The sequence below is a fragment of the Lynx canadensis genome, chromosome B3 (genome assembly GCF_007474595.2).
Source record: "Lynx canadensis isolate LIC74 chromosome B3, mLynCan4.pri.v2, whole genome shotgun sequence".
Lineage (NCBI taxonomy): Eukaryota > Metazoa > Chordata > Mammalia > Carnivora > Felidae > Lynx > Lynx canadensis.
The window spans coordinates 134,450,290-134,476,867 of NC_044308.2; the positions used below are offsets into that span (position 1 = coordinate 134,450,290).

The 26,578-nt window shown below is 38.6% G+C and overlaps 1 protein-coding gene and 1 non-coding gene across 3 annotated transcripts in view; one reads left to right on the forward strand and one right to left on the reverse strand.

Annotated features, from left to right (window-relative positions):
- Positions 1–6,325: 6,325 nt before the first annotated feature.
- TRIP11 (thyroid hormone receptor interactor 11) overlaps positions 6,326–26,578 on the reverse strand; it is a 62,523-nt gene continuing 42,270 nt past the window's right edge. For both annotated transcript variants that reach the window (XM_030319808.2, XM_030319809.1), the window contains exons 16-21: positions 23,828–23,927; positions 11,936–12,017; positions 11,009–11,123; positions 10,478–10,594; positions 8,812–8,956; positions 6,326–6,707 (exon numbers count right to left, since the gene is read on the reverse strand). In XM_030319808.2, coding sequence (XP_030175668.1) covers positions 6,487–6,707; positions 8,812–8,956; positions 10,478–10,594; positions 11,009–11,123; positions 11,936–12,017; positions 23,828–23,927 — 780 coding nt within the window. In that variant the 3' untranslated portion in view covers positions 6,326–6,486. The remainder of the gene's footprint in view (positions 6,708–8,811; positions 8,957–10,477; positions 10,595–11,008; positions 11,124–11,935; positions 12,018–23,827; positions 23,928–26,578) is intronic.
- Positions 18,721–18,827, forward strand: LOC115517311. The gene has a single exon (XR_003969775.1). It is a non-coding gene; the product is annotated as a U6 spliceosomal RNA (small nuclear RNA).

A 26,578-nucleotide genomic window follows, 5' to 3' on the forward strand; every position in this document is an offset into this window, starting at 1 on the left:
TTAAAAAAAATTTTTAATGTTTATTTTTGAGAGACAAGAGAAAGAGAGAGAGAGAGAGAGAGAGACAGAGCAAGTGGGGGAGGGTCAGAGAGGGAGACACAGAATCCGAAGCAGGAATCCAGGCTCTGAGCCATCAGCACAGAGCCCGATACAGGGTTCAAGCCCATGAACTCTGAGATCATGACCTGAGCTGAAGTCGGACGCTTAACCGACTGAGCCACCCAGGCACCCCTAAGATTTTATTTTTTAAGTCATCTCTACACCCAACATGGGCCTCAAACTCAAGACTCTGAGATCAAGAGTTGCACACTCCACCAACTGAGCCAGCCAGGCGCCCCTAAATGCCGTGTATTTTAGAAAAAACAGTGTTGCTTACCTACATTTTTAACAGACCGAAGATATCCAGGAAGCAACTTTACCAAACTCTTACGTTATGTTCACAATATTTTCAATTGACGTTTAATTTTTGAGTGTTGGAAATAGTTAACGCTGAGAGTACTCTTGTAAAAACAGTCACAGACGAAAATTATCAAAGTTATAATATCATGATAGAGCAAATTATCCATTTCTTAACCCCAGGAGGGCTGAAAGACCAATGCACAGTAATAACCAAGTTATTGGTTCAAATATTTGAAAACCAACTAAGGTTCAAATATTTGCCTTAAGTCTTATTTATTTAACATTCTTCAATTTTCCTTTATCTCCAAAACAAATACTGTTGTAATTATAATGGATTATTAACTTACTGGATGTATTAAATTATGGCAAAGGCATGCTGTAAAACCCTCAGATATATCATGTGTTCACATGACCTAAGTCCCAAGGACAGGAAAACAAGGGTCAGGTTAGTAACATTTTATATCCCATGAGAACTGGTTAGGGGAAGAAACGTTTGACTTTTATCTGACATTTAATTTGCCAGCTTGCTTTCTTCTAGAGCTCAACTCTTGCTCTAACACGTGCTTAAACACCATTCCCCCTGCTCCTGTCTGCCTGCCCGTGAAGCCCCCAAGCACTTGGTACTCTCCCACTTCTCCAGTGATCTGGACACGCGTCTGTCTCTACCAGTTGACTGGATTTCTCATGCCTCAGACCCTCCCCACCCCATCATTTTCAGCAGATAAACTCCTTGCCAACCTCACCTAATTCCCACAACTTCCCTCCACCCTGATGCACCTGCCATCCGCCTCTGCTCTTTCATCACTCCTGTCCCAATAAAGGCATCTTTCCTCTCTCCCAACCCTCCGAGTTCTGATTCTATCAGCTCCCCCTTCTCAGGAACTCTCCACACTGTCTTCAGCCTCTGAGCTTTAACACAACTCTCCCTCCACCCCACTCCTCGCCTACTCATGTCCTCTTTCCCCTTCAAAGTCTGACTTCTCCGAAGAGTTGCCTACAAACACATCTCCATTTGCTCATCACCTACTCAACTCACTTGACAATATGGGTTTTCTTTCTGCCACTCCACTAACACTGCTCAAACTCAAAGCCAACAACTTCCAGGTCCCTAAATCCAATGGATTCTTAAAACTTATCTTCCCAGTGCAGCAAGCACTTCATACTTTTGATCTCTCCCTACCTTCTTGAAACAACCCTAGGCTTCAGTAATACCCCACTCCTGATATTCTTAGCCACTTTGGGGCAGTAATAATCACAACTTCTAACATCTGTGTAGAACTATAGATTTTGTAAAGCATTTCCACAAGTGGTACATGTATTCATTCAATATTGTGAATGAATGTGTCATTTGATCATTTACTATGTGGGTGTTATTTGAGAGATGAAAAAAAAAAAATCAATCTCATAGCCAAGGCAATTTTGTTAAAGGTCGCAAAGAAAGGGTCAATTAAAATCAGTACCTCATCTCTCAACTTTAAAAGGCATGCTCCTTAAAGACATGAATAGACACTTTTCCAAAGAAGACATCCAGATGGCTAACAGACACATGAAAAGATGCTCAACATCACTCATCATCAGGGAAATGCAAATCAAAACCACACTGAGATACCACCTCACCCCTGTCAGAATGGCTACCATTAACAACTCAGGCAACAACAGATGTTGGCAAGGATGCGGAACAAGGGGAACACTTTTGTGCCGCTGGTGGGAATGCAAACTGGTGCAGCCACTCTGGAAAAAAGTATGGAGGTTCCTCAAAAAATTAAAAATAGAAATACCCTATGACCCAGCAATAGCACTACTAGGAATTTATCCAAAGGATACAGAAGTGCTGATTTGAAGGGGCACATGCACCCCGATGGTTACAGCAACACTATCGACAATAGCTGAAGTATGGAAAAAGCCCAAATGTCCATCAACTGATGAATGGATAAGGATGTGGTATACAGATACAACAGAATATTACTCAGCAATCAAAAAGAGTGAAATCTTGCCATTTGCAACAATGTGGTTGGAACTAGAGTGTATTATGCTAAGCAAAAGAAGTCAGAGAAAGACAAATATATGATTTCACTCGTATGTGGCATTTAAGAAACACAACAGATGAACATAGGGAAAGGGAAGGAAAAATAAGATAAAAACAGAGAGGGAGACAAACCATAAGTCACTCTTAAACACAGAGAACCGAGGGTTGCTGGCAGGGTGTTGGGTGGGGGGGGGGGGGGGACTAAATGTGCGAGGGGCGTTAAGGAAGGAGGGCACTTGTTGGGATGAGCACTGGGTGTTATATGTTTAAGTGGTGAATCACTAAATTCTACTCCTGAAATTGTTATTACACTATATGTTAACTTGGATTTAAATTTTTAAAATCTTAAAAAATAAATAAAAGCCATGCTTCTTCCAATACTACCATCACACGAACAGTTAACAATACTCAAGTGCCGCATCTCAGGAAAAATGAAGACATAACTGATTATCTTGCAGAAAAACCAAGCCCCGAATGAGCATATTACCTCTGAAAGAAAATTAAAAGGCTGGCTAAAACCTCTCAGATCCTTTCCACACAAAATCCTCAGCATCTATTAAATTGTTCATACTTAACATTTCCAAGGCTCACATAGTATCCTAACAGCCACATCCGGGGAACACTTGAAGACATTAGCTTCCGTAGTTCATCAACTGCTGCTATAAACAACATGTGTAAGTCATTTCTCCCCCTTCTAAAGAAAAAGTCAGCAGCTGTTTGCTAAAAAAAATTTTTTTATTGTGGATAAAGACATTGCCAACTTACATATATCATTTTTATTTGGAGTATTTTTTTTTTTTTTTTTTTTTTTGCCTTGCAGTGCTCCTGAGAAATTCAGAGATGCATTGACTTTAGCTCTATAAAACACAACCCAATATTAAGGTTGGGTTGTAAATTTCCCACACTTAGATATTTCCCTAAAAACCAAAAGACAACTTATCAATTTTAATTAGAGAAATCTTAATAAGTTAAAAAGCAAAGACTGGAAAATAATCACAAATGTCAGAACATTAAAATACCATTACTTTTTCCATAGGAATATAGAAAATAAATATCAGTTATACTTACTTGATATTTACAAAATTAAAGATAATTTTTGTTGATGGAAGACGTTTTCAATACTTTGATATATGAAAACCTTTGTTAGCTTTAAAAATCAGATTCAAATGCTTTAAGTTTGACGCAATATGGCACTTCCCCACTAATTCTTATCACTCCCTATCCCTGAAGACATAGTTTGTTTTCCATCTACTGACTGGATAAGTATTTTGAGTCTTTTGTCCCCCTTTCAGTTAACCATTAGAAGGTTAAAATACACAGGAGGTTTTATTTGCAGGGGATAGCTGAAATTGGAATTCACTGGTTTTAAGAAAGTCATTCCTTCTCCATGTTTTTGTTGTTCTGGTCTTATTTCCTTTGGTTTTTTATTTTTTTCTTTTAAAAATCAATAATGGTAGGGCCTGAAACTCGACCAACCGTGATACAGGACTCTATTAAAATCAAATTCAATGGCTGGATGGCTTTTCTACCGTATTATAGTGGCTGAAAACCATTAGGAATGTTGTGAAAGCCTGGCAGCTAAAGCAAAATTCAACCACAAATTCTAGCAAGTTTACAGAGAAGTAAACAATAAAACTACTGTAGTTAAAATATTGCAGTAAAAATACTGTTAGCAATGGCCTCTTGCTAACATTAGAATGATATGCTTCATCATCGTATGGTTACTAAGATGATTCCTTGAGCAGATGGTTCATCTCTGACTCAACTTCGTTTCAGAAAAGTGGATGAGTTAAGTCTGCTTTGGATCAACAAACACTTAGTATGCATACCAGTGAGCTATAGTTTCAACCGCGATACAACTGAACCATTAGGTACTACAGCTTGAGGATAAGGTCACATACTTATTTAAATAGCAGCCATGTAAGGTCATGCTGTGAAGTTTAGATATGCAACCCACCCAGAACAGCTTTCAAACTTACGTTAAACAAGGGGTGGGAGGCCAGGCTGTTTTGAGCAGGGAAGGAAATACTCAAAATGTCATAAAAGGCATTTAAAATATGATATGTTATTTAAATATGCACCATGCATCTCCTTTTCAAATTAAAAGACAAAGCTTTTTTGCATGTTCTGTTTCTTCAAAATGAAGGATCATGTGTCTTTTTTTTCTTTTAACTTAGAATTAGAAACTTTTATTTCAGATGCTCCACACTGAAATGAAACTTCAATGGCAAGCAGCAAATAATTTAAGATGGCCAGTGAAAGTATCTTTGGAAAGATCATATAAAACCGAAGGGTAATAATTTCATAAGAAATAATAATGGGCAAAACGGACATGAGGCAGTCGCCCAGTCCTAACATAGAACTTCTATGTTTGCTTCCTTTAAAGTATACTAAATACAGCTTCCTTTAAAGTATACTAAATCAGCTTCCTTTAAAGTATACTAAATCAAGACAGCTTCCTTTAAAGTATACTAAATCAAGAACGGCAGTGTAAATACATTAGCTCAGGAGACAGGTGATGTTCTGAAGCAGCAATGTCTCAGCTACTGCACATTTCAGAGAAACAAGTTTTACCCATCTGTACGCGAAGACTTCCAATCTTCCAATCTAAATACAGTACACAAAGTATACAGTTAATCACAGCAAAATTTACAATCAAACTGAGCTCTGGCCAGAGCCAGGCCTATTTACATATTTGGATTAGTATTATTTTCACCTTTCCTTGTTACACAGATGTTTCTATGTTAAAGACATACTGAAATGTACAAAATTTGCAAGACATGTCTTTAAATGTACAACTTCAACAACTAACACAAACATGAACGTCTTGATATAATTAAGTTCCAAGTCAGGGACTGAATCTTATGACGGGTTTATAAAAAATTAAAGACCTACTCCCTTACTCTTAAGTTCCAAACACCTGGTGCTGGTGTTGCTGCAGTGACGTCACTACCTTCAGTGACCGTGAGGGTGAGAGGACAATGGAGAACTACTGGATCTGCGTACCTCTCCCTTCACGCCTCGGACAGAGGCAGGAGGTATCATGTTTAGTGATATTGCTAATTATAGGTACCTAAATGCAGCCGTGTGACTTAACACTCACATGAAAGTTGTGTGTCTGTGTGTGAGGAAACGGTTTTAAGAGGATAACTTGGCTCATAAAACTAAATCCTATCTCCGCAGTATGTACTCATGTCAAAAAGGAACAAATTACCCATACGGGCAACAACCTGGATGGGTCTCAAGGGAAGTGCGCGGAGTGAAAAAAGCCGATGTCAAAGGTAACAACATACCGCAGGAGTCCATTTACACAGCCCTCCCGACGTGACAAAGTTACAGAGCTGGAGAGCGGTCGGTGGTTGCCAGGGGTTGGGAGGGGATGTGCGTAGGGAAGGAGGTGGCCACGATTATAAAACATCGCGGGGCAGCACGAGAGACCCCTGATGAAACCATCTGGTCTCTGTATTGTAGCGGTGATCACGTCAATCTACACCTGGGATAAAATTGCATAGAAGCAAACAAACACACATTCCACCTCAGGACACCTACAATCTCCCAGGGACAACCGTGTTGCTGGCCTGTCGACACAGAGCCCTCTCAAGATGAATATATGTTTCAGCACTTAGAGAAAAGCCGCTACTTGTTTTCTTCTGCCGCTTCTTCTTTTTCTAAGTCTCTTGATTATCTTTAAAAGATAGACCATGCGTCTCTAACTTAAATGAGCTTGAAAATCATAGGAAGAAGTAAAGAGCTGATATAAGCTACTAGAAATTTTTATCTTTATCTTTTTTATTATTTGTAAATTAAAAAATAAAATGTTTCTAGCTTAAATTAAAGGTCAAATCAGAGAAGGAAAACAGCATGTATTATAGCAAACACTTCCTCCTGGGACACCTGCAATTTCTAAAAGCAATAAGAATATTTTTATTAAGTTTAGAGAATATACAACTGCGAACAATTACATGACTTTCTCCAAAAGGCCACTTTGTGATAAAGTACACACACATAGTGTTCACGGTTTCTTTAAAGTGCCACGTGTTTGTCTCTGGCTTGGGAATCATCTACTGCTTTAAAAGGTCTTTCAACACAACTCCAGCACTGTTGTCGGGTGACACTGGCAAGGGTGTAAACGTGGGCAACACATCGGAGATGGGTTTCAGGAGCAGATGCCCAGGCCCACCAGGTCCAAGTCCCGCCGGGTTCATAAGAGGCACAGCCGCAGAGCGGGGAGCCAGGAATGGATTCACATCTGTTCTTCTACCAGATCTGGATTCTGTGCCATCTACATGATAAAACACAAGCTGTTCAGTCGCCGATATGTGATTTGGTTAACGGTGTACATGTGTTCTCGGTTCCTAGATTGGGCCCCCAAATAAATTTAATTCTTACGCTGCTGGGTTCTGGATCTGCTAAGCAGAGTCTACGACACATAGAGGGTGAAAGAAGACAAACAGCAAGAGAGATGAACGGACAAAGAACAGGGAAGGGATAGGAATACCCATATATACAGCCAATACTTTATGAAACGCATTAACGTTGTTTGACACTTAAATACCACTTACATAACTGATAAACTTCATTTCCTTTAAGAACTGCCTTTTAGAGGGCGTTTTCTATGTTACGATGCACGCAAATTTTGTAACTACTTACCATAAAGATGACAGACTTGAGAACTTGTTTTCCCCCAATAATTATGAAGGCCATGAAAAAAACTGGCACCAACACCACAGTGGTAACAATCAGATCTGACATTAATTTACCCAAAGAAAAACAAGATATACATTATGTTACCTGATCCTCCTCTTTTTAACATTCAAAGGTTTGAAACAATTCTTCCTTAGATTATTTCTCTATAAAGTTAGGCTGAAACTAGTTTTTATGGGAAGAGGTATTTGTTTATGCCCTGATGTCTTGGTGGATAGAATTCCGCTTTGTTACCCGAGACCGCTAACCACGTCACTGTTAAGAGACAAGCACCACTCAGCAATGGGAAACTCAAATGAAGAGTAACCTCTAGAACAAAGAAAGCATTGAGACAAATTCATCAAATCAACTCATCGTCAAGTAGCCTGGGTCTCCAAGCTTTACTTCCGTGTGAATGACAGCTTTCCAAACTCTGGAAAAGCTTCCGGTGCCCCTTAGTAAGCTCTGACCCTTGCCACATACTTCTGAATCCAGGATTAAAGAGTAGGCTTGCTTTTCTTTAAATGCAAACCCTATACCAGCTCAGAACATCACTAGCTTTGGTCTCTGATCGATCCAAACCAAGCTGGGAACATAGCCTGGTAAGTGGAGAGGAGGAGAGAAAGAAAAGAGGAGGAGAGGGAGGGGCAGAGCAGGGAGCAGGAGATCTTGCCGCAATGAATTTTGGAATCCACGTGAAGACACTACAACCTAGTGTAGCAGGAAGAAAGCATTTTTAGTAAGGTCTTGATGACTTTTCACTAAATTTAGTGGCCAAACCTTTTCCCAAAACAGATTTTACCATTTCTCTTTTTATCAAAGTTCAGGAAAATAGAAACAGCTAAATGACTTAAGGCAATTTGTTTTGAATTTCAGAATATAAATTCTTTAATATTTTATTCAAATTTACGTATCTGATGTGATATGAACTTGGGTATAAAGTAACACACACCTTTATAGTCCAACTAGCAAACAAGTTAGTCTGTATTAAAATATGTAGACTTCAGATAAAAGAGAGACTTTCTAATCAAGAATCCGTTTATAGTCTAATGGATTATACTTCATTTTCAAGAAAATTTCATGCATGCCAAAATAGGTGATATAAATATAAATAAGACCCTTATGACCTAGTGGGATAGAAAGCTATGCATACAGATCATACAACCACCAGACCATTTGCTTCTAGGCAGACCGTTTAACACATAAGAATACTTTCAATACATTCTTGGATGTCTAAGCCAGTTTACTGTACTGCTCTTATAAATATTATTAACATACCACGGTTTGGTTATTGAGTGTAACACTTAGATGTCCACAGGGAAAAAAATCTTTAACTATACACTTTTAACTCTAATTTAGCAATAAGTATCCTTAGTAGGAAGGAAAAACAGGTGACCAAGCAAAGGTTTACCAGTTCACCAGCACTTCCAAAAAGAATTCAAAGTGGCTTATGCAGACAGAATTATTCCAATATACAAAAGAAAAATACTCCACATTGTTTAAGCTAATCCAAGCCAATTAAGCATCAGATTGCTGTAAGAATATATGAGGCAAAATCTAATGCCTTACTGGAATGTTGGGAGAAGTCACTGTACATTTTCAGAAACACTAAAAATTTAGTTAATATCACTATAAACCATAATTATATATTAAACATTCAATTTTTTAAACTGTAGAAAAACTAAGTAAGTATCTGGTTTTACCTTTAAAACTTTCTGGCACATTTGTAACTGCCTTTCTCCTTCCTGGTGAATCCAGAGGTTTCAGATCATGAACAGAAAGCTTTGGTGGTGGAACAGATGGGTGAGATTCTGTTTCTAGAAATTTAACAAAAAGTTCTGAAAAAGACTAAGGAAACAGTATTTGGGTTAATTAGGCAGATATTATAAATTACATATATATTATATTTCTACAATTAAGAAAATGTACCAGCTACTCCAAATATCAAAAACAAATCATGCCTTCTGAATCATTTTTTTATAAGTAATATGAACAATTAATGAAACAATTGTTTATATGAACAAATAAAACTACTAGTGCTTTAGTTACAGATCAATTAAAATCTTTAGCAATGTAATCAATGATGTTTGATCAAACACTTGTTACCAACCTCACAGTCATAATTAGCTACCCGATGGCACTTCAGACATCAAGCCTTAAATCATTTTATTTCAACGTTTATTTATTTTTGGGACAGAGAGAGACAGAGCATGAACGGGGAAGGGGCAGAGAGAGAGGGAGACACAGAATCGGAAACAGGCTCCAGGCTCTGAGCCATCAGCCCAGAGCCCGACGCGGGGCTCGAACTCACGGACCGCAAGATCGTGACCTGGCTGAAGTCGGACACTTAACCGACTGCGCCACCCAGGCGCCCCAAGCCTTAAATCATTTTAATAACTGTTTACATGGACATGAAACACTATATTGATGGAAAACAGTATTAAATAGTCATATTTTTCTAAAGTAACATCCAATCGATGAATACACAGCAGCAGCTCACCAGTAAGATTATCAGATTAACACAATGTAGTTGTAGACTTTTCCTTTAAAACAAACTTTATGCCATCCAATTTAAAATAGGGCATTGTTTATCTTCAACCAACTCTGGGTATATCACCTAGCATCAGTTTCCTCTTTATTAAAAAACAAAGTAAAATAAGAAAACTCCACATTCTGATTCACAGAGCTACTACTCAATTTATTGTTTTTATTTTTAAATTTTTTTAGTTTTTATTTAGTTAAGTAATCTCTATGCCCAACGTGGGGCTCAAACCCATGACCCTGAGACGAAGAGTTGCATGCTCTAAGCCAGCCGGGCAGCTTGAGCTACTCAATTTATCAATATTCATGAAGACTAGTAGGCACTATGTTTTCATGTTTATTAATGCCTCCTCCTGCCAAGATGTAGATCTGTTGAGGGGAAGTGCTTTGTCTTCTGGTTTGCTGGTGCATCCCCCAAGCTGAGAACAGTCTGGTACAGAGCAGGTGCTCGGTAGTAAGTGTTCAAGGACTAGGTGGACACAAACATGCATAGCCTCTGTCTTTAAGAATCTCGTCATTTAGTAGCAAGACAAATGGCTGTGTGCCTATAGCAGTATGATCAAATACAAAGGAAAAAAATACTTAGTACTTTGAAAAATAAAAGTACCATATAAATAAAAAGTTAAAACGAAACATATATGAAATAAAATTATTTAAACTGGCTTATGATCCTTAAGCTAATCTCTCTGGAGATCTCAGTTTCCACAATTCCAAAATCAAAGGTCTGTATAATAAAATAACGTAAAAAAGAAATCTGGTTTTTGCAAATGAATGTGATGTACAATCATTGCACCACTCATATTCAGCAAGAATAAAATTGGCTCTTACACTGTTCAGCACAGATTGCTGATTTGGTCTCAGAGGTGTGTTGGGGACGCTTTTGGATCCTCCTCCAAGCCATCCAGTCATCCACCTGGTAACACCACCCTGATCTTCATGAAGCAACTGAAAAGATTATTTTCAAACAGAAAAATGTTATCAATACAAGAAAAGAAAAAACTATTTTTACATGATTTCAGATGGTAGCGAACTATGCTTTTCAAGTCCAATTCCCAGTAAATGTTTCCTAGTGAGAGAGGCTACCGATACAATAAAATGTCATCCCAAGCACTATCTCAAGTAAAAGTTGAGGACTGCCATGTCTCAAAATTTCAGCCCTCTGATAGGAGACGTAGTTACGGAACTAACACTATACAAACTGAACAAATTCACCTCTTCACTATAGTATGAAACGGTTCCATTTCCACGTTACTGAGAAAAATGAAAAGTTACCTAATACTGAGTAAAGAAGATAATTTTAAATGATGCCACTATGTGAATTATGAATATATTCAGAATGACTTCCAATTGTTTGGTTACCTGCTCCATTTCCTCCCTCTTGATACCCAGGACGCTTCCCATTAATCGTAACACCTCATGGCGCTGATGTTTTGGTGTATGGAAATGTCCAATGAAGAGGTTTCTCATGAGGACTCTGTGAAAATAAAGGCAGAAACAGCTCAAGCTAACTCAACACTTATCCCAATACTTAGTGTCCCCAAACAATAAACACTAAACATATGAATATTTAATTATACTTAAGCAATTGTTACAAAAAACACTAAACGATAAAACGTTTTAAAGTACTTAAAAAAAAATCTTGACAAGTCTAATGGAGAATATTTCGAACAACCTAAAAAACGGATACCTTTTAAAACATCATTTATTACCCACTCATTTTCTCCAACAAATAAATCAATCAACTGAGACAGCGCCTAGGTAAGTAACTTTCGGTGCCTATCTGGGCTCTACTGTAAGATACTTAGGATTTCTCCCTCCCCACCTTAAGTGGTGACGACACTCCTTGTGCTTAACAGTTACGCTTATACCTCCCCACTCACGTTTATTAAAAATTTGCTAATAATATCTAAATCTTTAAAACATTAATGACATGTTACATATATACCTAGGTTTCAGACAAGGTATGTTTATTTAAGGACAGCTAAAGAGAACTAAAAAGAATGATAAGAATAAAACTTTCTATTTTCTAAGTGCTTCATATTATGGTGGTGTTTTAACTCTTCCATATGGTTTCAAGAAAAGTAATTTGAGCTGGGAGAAGTCTTTAAAAACCAAGAGAAGTTAAGTTATTCTACTGACGCCTCATGAAAACGACCTACATCTCATCACCATACAAGAAAAGGCTTTTAAAAAACTTAATCACACATAAACATCTACATGTAGAAGCTGTTTTCACCATAAAGGTAATCTCCATAAAATACATAAAAGTTAATAGGCAGAGCATACTTGTCCACTTTTCCTTCTGTGCTGTTGACTAAGTTCATCAATTTCTTTTGTACATCGTCCAGCATTTCTTGTCGGAGCTCATCTGTTTTAAAACATGTGAATAAAGAGAGTCGTTAACGGATTAAAATAGCCTGGATGAATATATAATGAGGTTTATAACATCTTTCCTGCAAAATCTGCATACATACACTTACTCTAATTAGTGACATTCAATTAGTTCCATCTCTTCTTGGTTCAGGAAACTAGGCTTTCTGGTATAGAAATTACCTAGCAGCCAGAGTATGCACTAATTCACATGGTTTATCTGCCCCCCCCCCCCAATCAATTGTTTAATAGAAAATTTAAAAACCAAAAAAAGGGTTTCATTCTCTTCAGAAACTTAATAGCAAAAAAGAGATTTTTCACCACTGCTTCCTTGTATAAAACATTTCCAGAGCCACTCTTTAATGGGAAGAAATGGAAAGGACAATTTTAGATTTTCCTTTTTCCATTTTCCTGGCTGGACTGGTTTCTGGTGAGCTAAGAAGAGTATTTAACACAACTAAGAGCATGGCTCGGATGCAGCTCCTAGGACAAAGTATTCTGAGGCACAGAACTTGCAAAATACAATTCAGATCACTGGTTCTAACACACTAATCAAGATGACTGTAGCTTATACGACTAATTCAGAAGGATGCTGGACTACTTTATAATTCTCATTTGTTTAAAAAGGAAGCAAAATCTGTAAAATCTTGGTGAAACAGCTGGAATCCAAGCAGTATTATAGGCAAAGTCTAGAATTACAACAAGAGTACCCTGTTCATATATGCGGCCGTGCCATGGGGCCAACGATCCCCAGACTAAGGAACGCTCGGCCACGCCCATGGGGTGTTGATACCTGCCACCTGAGAAATGGAGAGTTTGAGCTGAAGGAGATGCCTATCCAAGTTAGATGACAAGTTTGGATCTGAAAGAAATGAAGAGGCGACTGCTTTGCAGCAGAGCTCTACTTTTCGAATCGAGAAACACTCCAATCCAAACACTGGACTCCGATCTCTTTCCACAAACCTACTCTTTGAATTATGCTGCATTTTCCAGGTAGTAGCTGGATACAAGTCCCTTGTCAGATACAGAACTTGTAAATATTTTCACCCATTCCGTGGGATGTCATTTTGCTTTCTTGATGGCATCCTTTTATTTACCAGAGTTGTCAATTTTGATGAAGTCCAATTTATTTTTTCTTTTGTTATTTGTGCTTTTAGAGTCACATCTAAGAAATCAATGCCTAATTTAACATCACAAAGATTTACTCCTATGTTTTCTTCTGAGAGTTTTAGAATTGTGACTTTATTTTTTTTTAAATGTTTTTACTTATTTTTGAGACAGAGAGAGGCAGAGCATGAGCAGGAGAGGGGCAGAGAGAGAGGGAGACACAGAATCCGAAGCAGGCTCCAGGCTCTGAGCTGTCAGCACAGAGCCCGATGCGGGGCCCAAACTCATGGACCGCGAGATCATGACCTGAGCCGAAGCCGACGCTTAGCCGACTGAGCCACCCAGGCACCCCCCCTCCTTTTTTTTTTAATGTTATAATTGTGACTTTAAAATGCAGGTCTGTGATGCATGCTGAGTTAATTCTCACGCACGGTGTGAGGTAAGGGATTGATTTTGTTCTTGTGCATGTGGACATCCGGTTGTTCCAGCACCATATGTTGAAAAAGTATTCTTTTGGCACGCTTGTTGAAAACCAATTGATCATAAAAGTACGGTTTATTTCCAGACTCTCAATTCCAACTATGCAACCTCTACCAATGTTTTTTCTTCTACTTGAAAAGCTCTTTTCCATCAGCACCTCCATATCTAAGGTCCTAGGGTCACTTCCTCAAAGTTTCATCTGAACCCTACAGATTAGGCCAGGTCCATCTGCTTTATGTTTTCATTCTGCCTTGCACAATGCCTAATGTTCTGATTTAGAGTACTAAACACATATACAAAAATGTTCAGTTTAACTGTTTGCAATGGCTTGTGGTCCTTCTAAATTGCAAAAATCTAAATTGCAAAATGTAATTCATATAATAGGCTAACTTTACCAAAATAGAGATGGTTGCCATAACCATATTATAAAAGCAAAGTTTGTGTTCGGAAAATCTACTACAAACGTTTCCTTTCCTGTCTTACCAGTAAGGAATTTAAGCTTGGACATTAAAACAAGAGAGAGAGAGAGAGAGAGAGGGAGAGGGAGAGGGAGAGGGAGAGAGAGAACAAGATTATTATTAAAGTTTGAGTCAGTAAAAGATTTTGGATTCTCAACAGGCACATATATACAATGAACACATGGTACTCTTTGGGCCCTAACACTGCATTCTGAATGTAAATAGAATTCTCAACTATGAACAGTAAGTAAACTAATCTCGTGTCAATGTTCTGAATCTATCATCCCACTCATGAGCTAAAGCAAGAGCCAGAGTAACAATAAGCACAGTCTTCTGTTTCACCCTCCCCCACTATGGAAAGGTAGCAGAAAACCAGAGGTCAAGCTTACCTCCACCTTTCTCGTCTCTCATATTTCCCTTCTCCTATCTAACTTTTTCTAAAATTAAGGATTTTTTATATTGATTATATATCAAAATTATAATATTCTGGATATACTGGGATATATAAATTATGTTACTAAAATCAACTTCACCTGGCTACTAAACATTATTAAATTATACATGTGGCTTGCATTATATTTTTATTGGATAGCACTGCTTTGGAGCATAACCAGGATATAACCACTACAGTATATCGTCTCTTATTAAAAAAACAAAAGAAAGATAAAACTGAACGACAGACATCTTCAGAGTAATATGCACAAAGCAAAGAATTGATTCTGATTAAAATTTTAGTAAAATTAGAAAAATTTAACCTTGCTCTATAAAAAACAGATCAAGAAATCTGTCTTAATAAAGTTCAAGTCAAAAATATTTTCTTGATGAAAATTCATCAAGAATGGTTATAATTCTGATTAAAATCTCTGTTCTGAATGGTAGGGTCATAACATCCTCATGGCCAAAATAATAGGGTAAAAATTTCTCAAACTCATCAGAATATTAAGTTAGTCCTAAACTAATGTGACAGAATTGATAACCCTGCATATGCTTGCAGGCACGCCTGGAACGGTTCAAACTCATGTAGTACTTTCAATGTATTCTGGTATTTAAGTCTAGGAAAAGACCCTCAGAATTTTGGGGGAGGGCTTGGAAGAACCGTATGAACTAGGAAAGGTTTAGGACAGAAAGGCAATACCGACTTCAAAGGCCCCTATGGACTTCTCTCTTTCTCGAGGCACCCTTATTTTCCTCCCATCAGAGATCCTGAAGATTTCTCCACAAAAACTGAACACTAATTCAAACCACAATTTGAAATCAGAACTGTATTTATATGGGCAGACAAAATAACGGTTATTCAGAAATGGGTTTTTAGCCAAATATAATATCCCTGTGAAATAATCTAACATGCCAAAATAATTCTTTGGAAGTTGAAAACAATAAAAAAAAAAAAAAAAAAAAAAAAAAGGCAGGGGGATACACTTGAGAGTTGAGCAATAAAGCAAGTGAGATTAGTCTAGTTTAGGGGAAGAATTACTCTAAGTATAGGAGATCCTCAAACCTGCCAGATCACAGCCTCTTCTCCGTGAATGCCTAGAGAGGACACCATGGTCTTCATCACTTGATTTACAATCAAAATTGAACATAAAATGTAACTGACTACAACAAATCGGCTCGTTGTAACTTTACATTTTATTTGTGATGAGTAACACTGCACTGTAATACTATCTTCACAGCACATCGTAAAATTAAGTCACACTCCTTACAAAGTCATTTGGCTATTGCATGACTTAGCTCTCTTGGACAAGACTCAAGTCAGACTTTTTAACAGTCACCTGACTGAGAAAAGTGATTGGAACAGGACTTGAAGGTCAGGAGAATATATGAATCACGGTCCTGTAATAAGACCTGGATAGGAACCACGGTCCTGTCACCGGGGCCAGACTTTGTTGCCTATTTTGTAAAATATGCATGCTTAATCTCAAAGGATTTTGAACCTACTGATTAAATGTGACTTTTCTAAACAGTGAAGTGCTATATAAAGCATTAGGACTCATTCATCTGATTTCTTAAAATAACAAAATAATCCATCTTTTAACCTATCCCTAACCAATACCAATAATGTATCACTTTGGTTATATTAACATCGATAGTTTTGCCTCCATTTTGTCTTATCCTCTTTTTGAACCAAGGCAAAGGAGCCACGCGAAGGAAGAAAAAAATGTTAGATTATTTCATTTACAGGTGTGTTGGTAAATAAACTTGAGTCTAGTGTCTTACTTGCACTACACTACCTAAAAAATAAATTTAAATCTAATACATGAAATTCAATATAAGGAAACGTAGCCTCTTTGTTTAATATTTAATTAAATATAATTAAGGCAAAGGCTGGAAGTTAGATGGTCTTTTTATTACAGAATGTCAACTTAACATACAATCATTTTCTTTATAACACCAAAGAAAACTTTCTAAAGAAATCTTATATTTAACACGTGAAGTTGAGACATGCTACATCTGCTTTGTCTTTTAACTCCATTCTTTTCAACCATATGATAGAATTTTAAGGTCTAGATAGAGTACATGGCAAGTGCTTTCTCATTCCATAACTGTAATTACTCAGTGATGAATGAAAAGTAATTTTTGAAATTCCACTTCCTCGCAATGAACTCACAGGAAAAGAGTTTTATTAATACAGTATAACCTCACTAATTTGAATTTCACTAGATCAGAATCTGGACTACACTGAAATAGCAACATTGAGGTCTCCTGGATTATTTGTACAATTAAATTAGAGTTACCATGTGCATTTAAGAGATTTTTTTTTATATAAATGTCTTTAATGGAACCAGATCAAATTTATTTTCCCCCTCTACCCCCTTCCTCAATCCTTCAGTGTGAATTCAAGTAATTTGTACTGCATTTTTCCATATCGAAACAAAAGTTTTTCAAAAGACAATACCGTGAATCAGGTTACATATTTTCATTTTAAAAGGTTCACACAGACTAGCCAAATCCCAAAAGAAAGGGCCGCAATTTTGTCAGAGAAAAGTCAAGTCATTGTAATAATGTTGCCACTTACTGAGTATCATCATCACTATAGAAAACAATGACGAAACGCTAAGTGGCAGACTGAGCCTCAACTCGTTTCTGAAAGTTCCCTGTTGCAAATGAGCACTGACTCAATCTGGCCCCCCAAAATGCTTTTTCAGCCCACACAGGTTGTTTTAAATTCAGCGTCACATAGAAAACTGGAATATTTCACACAAAAGTCTGCATTTCCAGTGTCTCTTGAAGGAGCCGGAGATTTGGCAGCGCTGGGCCTACACGCCTGCGTGGCGACGGTCGGGTGGAGCCTCCGTGAGGAACTCTCCGATTCAACACTGTCTCTCCTTGGTCCTCCTTGCGCTTTCACTGACTATGACTTGGCCCCCAGTTTATAAGTTGTGTTTGTGATCCACACTTACAGTTTCGTTTCTCCACATTAACCACCCACTTCCACCTCCGCCTTCCCTTTGGTCGTTACCGGTCGCCAGATACTTCAGCCAGTTTCAGGTATGTGAATTCCTCCCTCCGTCTAGAACGCTCTTCCCCGGCTTCCTGCCTGCTTGGCTGGACCTATTAGTCACTCAGGTGAGGTCCGGTATACTGTACCTTCTCCACCCTTCCACATTACCATCATCAAGTAGTATGAATCGTTCCTTCCTTTTGAAATCTGTTGCCTGTTTGTGATTACATGCAACCTTCCCCTTCGTGGCTGACTAGAAGCCTCCTGAAAGTACCGGTCCCCTGTCTTTCTCTCTCCAGTGCCTATCCTGGTGCCAGGGACACAGCAGGAAACAATGAATTTTTGAGAAGTAAATGCGAGACTGATTCATTTTTCTCTAGGAAGGGAGAGGATCTGGGAAGACCAGAACACAGGACAAAAAAGAATACATGATTTATGTTCTGAATTACCCCATCCATATGAGGGAAAATACACAAAACACATTAACTCAAAACATTCTCATCTCTACACAATATACTTTTCCCTTTGTACTTAGAAGAATTAATAAAACACACATTTAAAAATATGACCATTAAGTTTAAAAGGGCTTATTTACCTAATTGATACTAACTTTTTTCTTAACTAAAATCTTGGCATTGTCTAGTATACCCCCAGATGTTTATATCATCACAAATAATTTTTTAACCATTTATGGCAATTCAGAAAACTGCATCTGGTATTTCTTATATGTTTCCTCTAAAATCACCACTTCTGCCAAAAACATCTATAAAGAAATCCCTCAAAAGGTTTGGGTAACAAAGCGTCTGGGAATGTATTTGGCCTATGTTCAACAGGACATTATATGTTTTCTTGTATAAATCATGTCCTGGAAAACGGAATGTCTTTATTTAAAATAAAAACTCTACCATCTAGCACCATAAAGGTAGTTCCATGAAAAACATTTTAAATCTCTTTTATATTTGTAGCTTTAAAACCTATTTTTATGCTTCATATTACAGTAGGTTTACTGGGACTCATTTTATACATTCTTTTAGATTTCCTTCAAAAAAAAAAAAACACAACTACACACTGTAATTTTCCATTCTCAACTTATACATTTTTTAAAAAACAGTCACCAAAATTTCCTAAAAAAATTTTTAAATGAACCAAAACCCTTGACAACCTCACCAAAGAAGATGTATAGACGGTAAATAAACGTATGAAAAGATGTTCCAGTGCTCGCTTCGGCAGCACATATACTAAAATTGGAACGATACAGAGAAGATTAGCATGGCCCCTGCGCAAGGATGACACGCAAATTCGTGAAGCGTTCCATATTTTTCTCCAGTTATACACCACAGCACAGGGGAAGTGCCCTGCAGGCCCTCACCACACCAGGGACTATCCAAAATGACCAGGCGGAAGAATTCCCCTCAGAAGAATCTCCAGGAAATAACAACAGCTAATGAGCTGATCAAAAAGGATTTAAATAATATAACAGAAAGTGAATTTAGAATAATAGTCATAAAATTAATCGCTGGGCTGGAAAACAGCATACAGGACAGCAGAGAATCTCTTGCTACAGAGATCAAGGGACTAAGGAACAGTCACGAGGAGCTGAAAAACGCTTTAAATGAAATGCAAAGATGTTCCACGTTATTCGTCTTCAGGGAAATGCAAATGAAAATAACACGGTATCACCACACGCTGCCAGAACGGCCAAATGCTGCAACCCTGACAACAGCAGGCGCCAGTGAGCAGGAGGCGGGGATGCAAAGAGGTGAGGCCACTCTGCAAGAGTCTGGCGCTTTCTTACAAAACTAAACATGCTCTTACCATACGCTGCAGCAGCCACACTCCTCAGTATTTACACAAAGGAGCTGAAAACTTACATCCACACAAAATCCTGCGCTCGTAACTTTATAGCATCTTTATTCATAATGGCTAAAACTTGGAAACAGCCAAGATGTCCTTCATTCAGTGGGTGAGTGGATAAATAAACCGTGGTGCACCCAGACAATGGAATATCATTCAGCGCTAAAAAGAAATGAGCTCTCAAACTATGAAAAGACACGGTGGAACTTTAAATGCATATTACTAAGTGAAAGAAGCTAATCCGAAAGGGCTACATACTGTCTGCTTCCAACTATATAATGTTCTGGAAAAGGCAAAAACTATGGAGGCAGTAAGAAGATCAGCGGTTTCCAGAGGTGAGGGTAGAGGGAGGGGGAAAGAGACGAACAGGTGGAGAGCACAGAGGACTTTTAAGGCAGCGCAAATCCTCTGACACTATCATGATGTAATTCATTAGACATCTGCCCAAACCCTTAGAATATATAACACATAGAATACATAACACCGGGAGTAAACCTTAAGGTAAACTGAGGACTTTGGGTGATCATGACGTGTCACTGTAGGTTCATCCTTGGTATATAAGCCCAAAAAGTACTGTTCCGGTGACTGATGTTGATAATGGAGGGAAAACGGTTACATGGGAAACGCCTATACCTCCCTCTCGATTTTGTTGTAAACCTAAAAGTGCTCTAAAAGATAGTTTTAAAAAAACACACACCAACAAAACAAACTTAGTTATGGGGTCCTTTAAGGCGCAGCCATAGAGAGGCAGACATACCAAAAGATATTTCCAACTCTAGAATCTAAATTTGTATTGCTTATGAAAACTTCTTTTTCTTCATGTATCGTAACATTCACCATCCTTCTGAATAACTTATCAAAACAAGAACTATTTTGTGCTTTCTACTTCAATTTTATCCCATCTTTTCATTTAAGCAGGAACTGACCTCAAGGATGAAGGTGGAGAACAAGAAGTGAAAGAAGGAAAATGTCAAATCTGGCCATAAATACAGCAAGATCACAGATCTTTTAATAGTTCAGCTGTAGTCTAGGTTTCCCCAGGTGCACACTTCCCCGTGTCTGACAATTCCACAGAAATTCTGAACGCTGATCAGTTCAGAACTGTGAATGAAAGACACTGTCATCCTATTTGCTTCACAGAGGACCAGTGTCATAAGTTTGAAAGTCAGGAATACAGGATGGTGTGCAAAGTAAGTCTTTGGAACTGTATTGAACAAAAACACTTGCAGGTAAAATGCTGAAAGAACAATTTATAGAAAGGAAAGCAATAGATCTTCTACCAGCCAACATTCTCTATGAAAATATAGCACCTATAGGATCATAGGGTTTCCTTTCAATGTTATTTTATGGAGAAAGGGGTCACACTAGGAGGGCAAGGGAGAGAGACGTTCTTACATTTTGGGGGTGAAACCCTACTACTAGTTTAGGGCTCTGCTCAAGATCCTTCCCTCCACAGAATGCCCTTGACCCTCAATGAGATTCTTAGAGAAGAAAATACACACTCTTTTATGACCACTGCAGCACATCACTGTCTTACTCTGTGAACCTATTCTGCATCTACGCTACATGTTACTTAACTAAACTCCTTGGAAGAAAGGATCCTATCTAGCATCTCACACAGCATCTAACATGAAGCCAAGTCGTCGGTTCTCATTAATTACTTAATGCCTGATAAGGCACCTTCATACATTTCACACAAGGCCTGCAAATACCTGGAACCTAAACCTACTGTTGCAAGTACCTAGCACTAACAGTTGTGACTCTAAGAACGACTGAAATCATCAAAGACCTACTGCTTTCATACTGGTGTTATACGTAATAGCTCCCTTTTCATACGTTTGACCAGAATGAATCATCTCATCTCTGGTAGCAAGAACATAACCAAGCATTTTGAGGAAAATACCACTTTTAAGGTGAGTTTCCCAATATTGTTTAAATGTTGAAACTGCGTATAAACTAATCATCAGTCTACAGATGTTTAGAAATAAAACAATGCTTTGCTTCTACAATTCAAGTCTCTATGTACTTTCTTGCAACAAAAGTCAATCTGTCTTTTTCAAAATTGTTTCTCCTGGCAAATATTTTCGCTGTCTGGCCAAGTTTTGTGTTAAAAATAAAGTACAGTATTACAACATCAATCAACATTTAAAGTACTTAATGATCTATGAAAGAAAATATACAGTGATTCTTTTGAAACAACCAAGCCAATCAAGGTCTTATTTATATTATCAAATCAAGAGTGCAGCTTTAAGAAAATAAAATCACATTTGTGTTTACAGATAGAAAAGCAATATTAAGCACTGAGGTAATAAAAGAAAACAGACTGTTAAGAAGAGGCAAGAATGTAAATGGCGAGAATGACTTAAAGACACAACAGAACTGTCTCTTCACTCCCCTTCCCGTCTGTGCAACACTGGCCTCCTGCCTGACCTCTCAAATACCTGCCTGACCTCAAGCATAACCAGAGCTTTCCTGAAGCTAATATTTACTCCACACAAAATGAGTCCAAAGTTCCTACACATTCACACTGCATGACTGCATGGTAACTGTAACTTTTTACATCAGTAGGGACCGAGGCCACCCAAGCTTTGTCAGATATAATCTGAACCTGATATATTCTACTACTGGGAGTTTAAGTGAGTGTCTGAACAAGTCCTAAGTAGCACAGGGACTCATACTATTTAGCAACTACAGTAAGACACAGAATCTTTAATCTTACCATCATCTGCTGGAAATGACTCAGGTAGATACCTAAAAGAGGATGTGGCCTTAAATATTACATAGCAGCATACCATACAAGCACTGGCATGTCCCAGACCAATGAGTTGGCTTAGAATACTGCTTTTTCACTTCCATTAGTCCAGCGCTACCCTAAGCTGTCAGTTCTCTGGCCAATCCCTGGGGTACCCAGTGTGTCCTCTCTGGGTTGGCCGTATGTCTTCAGATAATGCTACAGTTGCTCTGGCATTTTCCCAATAAATATGGCCTTCCCATAGGAGCGATCTTTTCGACATGTAGGGCACAGTATAGAGGATGCTGCCCTATCTTTAAAGGAGACGGAGATATACAGAACAAAATAGAAATCAAACTATAAATAACCATCATCCTGACAGGACAAAACAAAGTAACATGGAAAGATATGAGCTTTGGTCAAGGGCAAAAAGATCAGAGTTTAAGGGTTCAAATCTCAGTTCCTTTGACTTATAAAATGGAACTCGTATCACCTACTTTACAATTGCTTGTGAAGAGTAAGTAAGAGAAGACTAAATGTGACGGAGTATATGTTACATAAAATGTTCATGATGCTCCATCTTGAATTGTTTCCTGGCTGCCCAGCCCCGCCCCCTATGAGATTTAGAGCTGCACGGCTGGCCAAGTTCAACAGAGCAGACACAGGACTTTCAGTTGGGCAGTGGTTTGCCTCAGAAATCATTATCTTGAGGACAACGACCTCACATGATGTAGCTTCCCGTCTTTCATATTCCTAAAACTCTCTCATCTGCTGTCTGTCGTTAGTTTAGGACAACTTCCTTTGGCTTGGCTCGTCCTTTGGTACCCGTGCTTCGGTGGCTCCTGCCTGCCTGCCTCCTTCGTGGCCAAGTCGCTGTTTCTGTCAGCCGGCAGTGTCTCTTTCTGCTGTGCCATCTCCTAATTTTGCCTATTTCTAATTTCTATTTTACATTAATAAAACATTCTGAGGTACCTAATTCCTTTAATTACGTGCCTTGGTGCTACCACACCCAACCCAGATACTAAAGGTGGTACATTTCTAGGCTCCACGGTCACCTTTCTGATAACCTGAGATCACCACCTACTGCAGGCAGCCCTAGAATAGCTTCAACTCTCCGGGAACCCTTAAACCGGAGACTGAACGATGAGATGCCAACTTAGCGGTTAGACTCAACAAAGCATTATGAACCCCCTGATTACTTGAGGCCCAACTGACAATCCTAAGCACAGGACTCACCTTAGGGAACTGGCAGGGCTCATCTTATAAGCATCACACCATTATATAAATGAGTGTCTATTTGTAAAGCATCATCCATAATCATAAAAGGCTAGTTATGGCCGGAGGTTCAGTCCACAAGAAGTTACTCTTTGGCTCGAGAATACTGTCCTAACACGTCCGAGGGCTTTAGGTAGGATGAACACAGAATGATCAGGGACGCCTAACCATAAAAAGTCAGGTCAGTAAAATCATTTCCCTTGATGACCGACAGGGTGACACCCAACACAACTGGACTGCCTCAACATCCAGGAAAACTAACTGGATAGCCAAGGCCAACTTTTGACTCTGGTTTCACGAGGACCGTGTTAAAACTGAAGCAAGCTGGTCGCGGGAGATGGAAATAGAAGTCACACCCAGTGGAAGCTGGTCTCACTCAACGGCACCAGTGCCTCTGAGAAGACTACACCTGATTCAGCACTAGTGTTGCCAGGAAAAAAAGGAAAAGAAAAAACACCTACTTTGCTTTTTAAGTTCTTCAATTTGTTCTTCCTTTAAATCTAACTGTTCTGTAAGTCTCGATGCCGAATCCAACGCAGCATTTGCTTCATCGAAACGCTCCTGAGGAAGAGAGAAGTTCGTTAAAAAGCAGCCTGGAAGAACTACTTCACAAACTACACGGCTGGAGGACAGAGTCTATCAACCCTCTTCTATTCAGCTGATGAAGTTGTACCACTGTGACCTCAGGCAAGTTCACACAGTAAGTATCAAAGACAGAACTGGTACTTCACAGCACAATACTAGCTCCCTTAGTAAGTAAGTAAGTAAGTAAGTAAGTAAGTAAGTAAGATGCTACTAAAAGATAGTATGGTGACAAAAGGGGGAAAAAAAGCGACAAGAAGAGAATAAAAACTACAAAAAGCAGATATAAAAAAAGTCAAGAAATGTAACAAATGGTCTTTTTAATTTTTGCAAGCCTGATGAGTATAAAATAACATGTCATTACTTTATTAATTTTTATTTCTCTACTAGTGAATTTGAGCATTTTTCCATGTTTATAGGAAATTCACAGGTTTTTTTTTTTAATTAAAAAATTTTTTTTTAATGTTTATTTGCTTTGAGAGACAGAGAGCGAGCAGTGGAGGGGAAGACAGAATCCCAAGCAGGCTCCACACCATCAGCATGGAACCTGATGCGGGGCTCGAACCCATGAACCGCGAGGTCATGACCTGAACCGAGGACCCAGGCTCCCCCAGGGGTGCTTTTCTGTGAAAACTTCTTTGCATACCTTGCCCATTTCTCTACTAAACTTTCTCTTGTTGTTTGTAAAAGCACCTTGTAGGGTAGACGTGAACCCTTGGTCACCAGTGCTACAAGGATTATTTGCCAGATCTGTCATTTGTCTATTGACTGCATAATACCTTTTGCCATGTACAAGTGTTTAAACTGTCTATAGTAAACATGTCCTATTTTGCTTTCAGATTCTGGAGTTTTAGTCTTGCTCAGGCTCCTCCTTGCCCTTAGACTCTACATGTGGTCTTCCAGGTTTCCTTGCAAAGTTGTTTTAATATTTACACCTTCCAAACAGTGTTTCTCAGTAGGTGTGCTTTTGACATTCCTGGCCCCCACCCACTAAATGCCAGAAGACCCCAACCAAAACCAGCCCCAGGTTTCCAGCACCACTCCCAGTTGAGAATGCAAGCTTTAATACAATTGGAATTTACTTTCGTATATGGTATAAGATAGGGATCCAATTTTATTTTCTTCCATACAGACAGCCAGCTGTGGCAACGTCGTGTATCAGTTGGATAACCTATCCTGTTTCCATGAAGTTGAAATTAGTTTAGGGCTTGGTTTTAAATGCTCAAATGTATCCTAAGCTCTATTTCCGGATTCTCCTTCTGTTCTACTCATCTAGTCAATATTTGATATTTAGTAAGCAAGCCCCTCCTTACTGTTGTTGTTTCACACAATTTTCTTGGCTATCTAGAGTACTCGCCCATGTAAATTTCAGGTCAACTTTTACCTTCTTGAATCAGAGGGACAGTGTTTTTGATGTGTCATCTTAGATAGACGACAGCCCCCAGTTATGCAATCAAACATAATCTAGATGTTGCTGTGAAGGTATTTTGCAAATGTAATCAAAGCCCCTAATCAACTGAATTTAAGGAAGGCATTTATCCTGAATAATCAGGGTGGACCTGACTGAGCTAGTTGAAGCAAGGCTGAGCCTTCCCTCAAAAGGAGAAAAAATTCTTGCTGTAGACTGCAACATCAGCCCTCCCCATGGAGTTCTGTCCTGCTTGTGCTGTTCTTTCTTGACCATCTGTGGAGAATACCTTTGGCCTATGCCTGTGGGTTCCAACCTGCATGTGATGGGATCTTCCCATTGTGACTACCAACTCCCATAATCACACTGCCAATTCTTTAGAATAAACCTCATAGGTGTGTACCTCTACATATCACATATATCACTGTGGGGGTGTGTTACACACCCACACCCCCTACTGGTTCTGCTTTTCAGGTTGAACCCTAACTGATACACAGAGGGACTGAGCTAAAGATGTTAAATAAAAAATTTAATATTTGAAATCCACAAAACTAAATTTAGTATAAAAGAAATTTAAATAAACCTTCAACCCCATAATTTTTCAACCCCATAGCATTTCTATTTAAGAAATTATTAAAGCTCAAAACTATGCTAAGACTCTCTCTCAAATTAACACTTAGACTTCATGTATATGTATTATCTACCATTTGTTTGGGTTTTATTTCACTAATTTCAGCTCTTATTTTTACTACTTCCTGCATAGTTTTTGTTCGTTTTCTAAGTATATGTTACATTTTAAACTTAAAAAAATAAACGAATAAAGCTGGTTTAAAAAAAAGATCTGGACTTCTGACAGTATCAGAGACGTGATTCTCTGGACCCACTGGAAACAACTCAAAGTGTTAGATAAAATATCTGTTTAAATGTATTAATGAGCTGACCAGGAAGTAAGCATAAATGGCCAATAAACATATTAAAAGATGCTTGATTTTGGGACGCCAGGGTGGCTCAGTCAGTTGAGGGCCCAACTTCGGCTCAGGTTATGATCTCACAGCTTGTGAGTTCAAGCCCCGCGTCAGGCTCTGTGGTGACAGTTCAGAGTCTGGAGCCTGCTTCAGATTCTGTGTCTCCCTCCCTCCCTCCCCCCGCTTCTCTCTCTCTCTGACCCTCCCCCGCTCACTCTCTTAAAAATAAAAAAAAAAAAATTTTAAGATGTTTGATT